The 2,715-nt window shown below is 56.6% G+C and overlaps 1 protein-coding gene across 1 annotated transcript in view; it reads right to left on the reverse strand.

Annotated features, from left to right (window-relative positions):
- Window positions 1-1,058: 1,058 nt before the first annotated feature.
- The window catches only part of TANC2 (tetratricopeptide repeat, ankyrin repeat and coiled-coil containing 2), a 343,337-nt gene continuing 341,680 nt past the window's right edge, over window positions 1,059-2,715 (reverse strand). Inside the window, exon 27 of the mRNA XM_021709161.1 lies at window positions 1,059-2,714. Within this exon, the coding sequence (XP_021564836.1) occupies window positions 2,079-2,714 (636 nt within the window). The 3' untranslated portion in view covers window positions 1,059-2,078. The remainder of the gene's footprint in view (window position 2,715) is intronic.

A 2,715-nucleotide genomic window follows, 5' to 3' on the forward strand; every position in this document is an offset into this window, starting at 1 on the left:
GTCCTCGTGCGCCGGGGGCAGTGGAGGCCTGGGCCTGGGGCGGCCGCCGTTGCTTCCAGCACAGAGACGAATCCTGTCTGCCTGAGGCTTGGGGCGGGGCGTCTACTTGGCAGGTTTAGCTAGTGCAGGGGCGTTTCTGATCTCAGCTGCATGATCCCTTCAGAGGACACTTAACGCAGACGGGCCTGGCCCCAGCTGGACTTCTACTGCGGAGGCCCCCTTCCCGGAGCCCTCCGCTGACAAGAGAAGAGTGACTCCTCCTAACAGAGAATGGCTGCGCTTCTGTTTGGTTTCAGTTGTCTGGGTTGTCTGTTTGAATTTATTTTTGAGCTGGGGTCTCACTCTGTCACCCAGGCTGGAGTGCAGTGGCACACTCATGGCCACCCCAGCGCCGACCTGCCGGGCTCCGGCGATCCTTCCGCCTCAGCCTCTCAAGTAGCCAGAACTACAGGCGTGCGCTACCATGTCTGGGCTTTTTTTTTTTTTTTTGATTTATCGCAGAGACGAGGTCTTGCCAAATTGCCCAGGCTGGTCTCAAATCTGCGGGCTCAGGCAATCTACTCGCCTCGGCCTTCCAGAGTGCTGGGATTACAGGCTGAGGCACCGAGCCGGCCAGACTGTTTGGTGTTAAGAGCTCATGAGCAGCCAGGCCAGGCCCGTGCTCGGCTTTGGTTTCAGTGTTCTTGCCATCCACTCAGTAGTGGCCTCAGTCACTCAAAGGCCAGGTCAGCACTCGGCTGCGAGGCCTGGAAGGTGTGTGGAGTGACCCGATCGGATACTGCTGTCTATCCCAGCCCAACCCGGACTGGAAAACAGGGCTGGGAGGGGCCTTTCCTCACCCGGACACACTCTTTGCTATGTTTGACCTTAAAGTATCACACCCCTTAGTACTTCTCCAAAAAGCAAGGCAACAACTCCTGTAACAACAGACCCTGAAACTACAGATATGGAAACAGAACAGATGACAGCTGGCCCAGAAAGCAGTGGCCTGGGTGGGAACTCAGAATCAGTCTTACCATCCCAAGATAAGCCAGTTTGGTTCTGAAAGAGTCAATTTCTTTACGGCGCCATCTGCGTTTATGAGGAGGCCAGCAGAACAAACTTGACTCTAGGGGAAACTCCGACCCACAGATGATCGCACCGGCCAGCCAGCGGGATGACCTGGGACCCGGCCAGCAGCCTTCGTCCAGACAGGTTTCTATGCCCCTTCACTGAGAACCCAGAACCATTTTTTCTTTCTCTTTCTGCCCTCTGTTATTTCCCTTTTTCTTTCTCTCTCTATGCCCTCTCCCACCCCTGGAAAATCAGTAGCTTTTAGTCGTTAATCGTTGGCTAAAAATCTGGAGAATAACTCTTAGTGCATTCTTTAAAAATACCCACAATTCTCATCTAATTTCCTGACTGAAATATTTAAAGGGCTGGCAGTTTTCTAAATCTTCCTAAAATGACTCTTGGAAAAATCAAGGTAGTGACATTTCAAATAACTATATTGGGGTTTCCTTCCAACTTAGCAGACGTGTCTTCTTTCTGGCCCTTTCACCCCAATGGGAAGACTGGCAATAACCCTCCTGAATGTTCTAGACCCAGTGCCGACAGGGTGCTGGGTCTGGGGAGAGACCATGGCACCCGGATGCACTGGGGCGGGCTATAGGGATGACACCGGCAGAGTACAGAGGAAAAGGGCGCCACGCCCCTTCCAGAGTTCAGAGGAGAAAACCAACGAGAACACCTTATTTTTCTAAAAAAGGAAAAAGACATGTACACAACAGGAACATCAGTGAAAGCGATTGTCTCCTGGAAAAGCTGACCAGCGGTCTGACCGCCCTGGCTGAAGCACACGGCTCGAAGACCTCCTGCGTCTGAAGAGGGAGCCCGGGTGGCTGGCACGGACGAGGCCCGGAGTCCCGGCGCGGGCCAGAGTCCTGGTCGGCTGCATGCAAAGGACTCGGCATGGGGCTGCCACCTCTGAACACCACAGAAACGACATGAGAAATTAAGCCAGAAAACTCCTTCAGATGTGAAAACCAGGCCTGAAGAAGGGCAGTGGGAACACACGGGCTCACGCCCACACACGCCGCTCAGACATTAGACTCCACAAACGGTCTCTTTGGTTTGATAGGGGACGTCTGCCCTTGCCGCGAGTCTCGGGACAGCTGCCTGTACAGGTTGTCCTGGTATGCCTGAGCCACGGGGAGGGTCCGCGCCACCTTCACGTCGGGGTAGGAGGCGGCCTGGCTGACTCGCTCCAAGAGGTCTCCACGAGAGCCGTTGGCCAGCATCCCGTGGGGGCTGTAGCACTCATCCTCCAGCAGGTGGCCGTTCTGGGCGTTGTTGGTCTTGTTGTAGAAGGCGATGTTGCTGATGGCGGACGGCGGGCTGCCCGGGGACGTGGGACTGAGGACGGCGTCCACGGATGACACTGCCCAGGCCCGACTCTGCTGGTGGAGATGGGGGTACTGCTGGGTCCGGGCGGTCTTGTCTATGATCCCCATGAACGGTGTGGTCCTGGATCGGGTGGGCTCGCTGGGGTAGCCTCCCTGGGTGGGAGACACGGGCGACAGCTCGTCACACGCCCGCTCGTAGGCTGGCTTCAGCGGGATCTCCATCTGCTGGACGGAGGCGGCCGGCCGGAAGGTGGGCGTCAGGCTGGAGGTGGACGAGAGGCTGGTGCTGGAGGGCGAGAAGCGGAGGCCCACGCTCTGCGAGTGCAGCAGC

The sequence above is a fragment of the Carlito syrichta genome, unplaced genomic scaffold, assembly GCF_000164805.1.
Source record: "Carlito syrichta isolate Samal-C Ts95f unplaced genomic scaffold, Tarsius_syrichta-2.0.1 Scaffold169039, whole genome shotgun sequence".
Classification (NCBI taxonomy): Eukaryota; Metazoa; Chordata; class Mammalia; order Primates; family Tarsiidae; genus Carlito; species Carlito syrichta.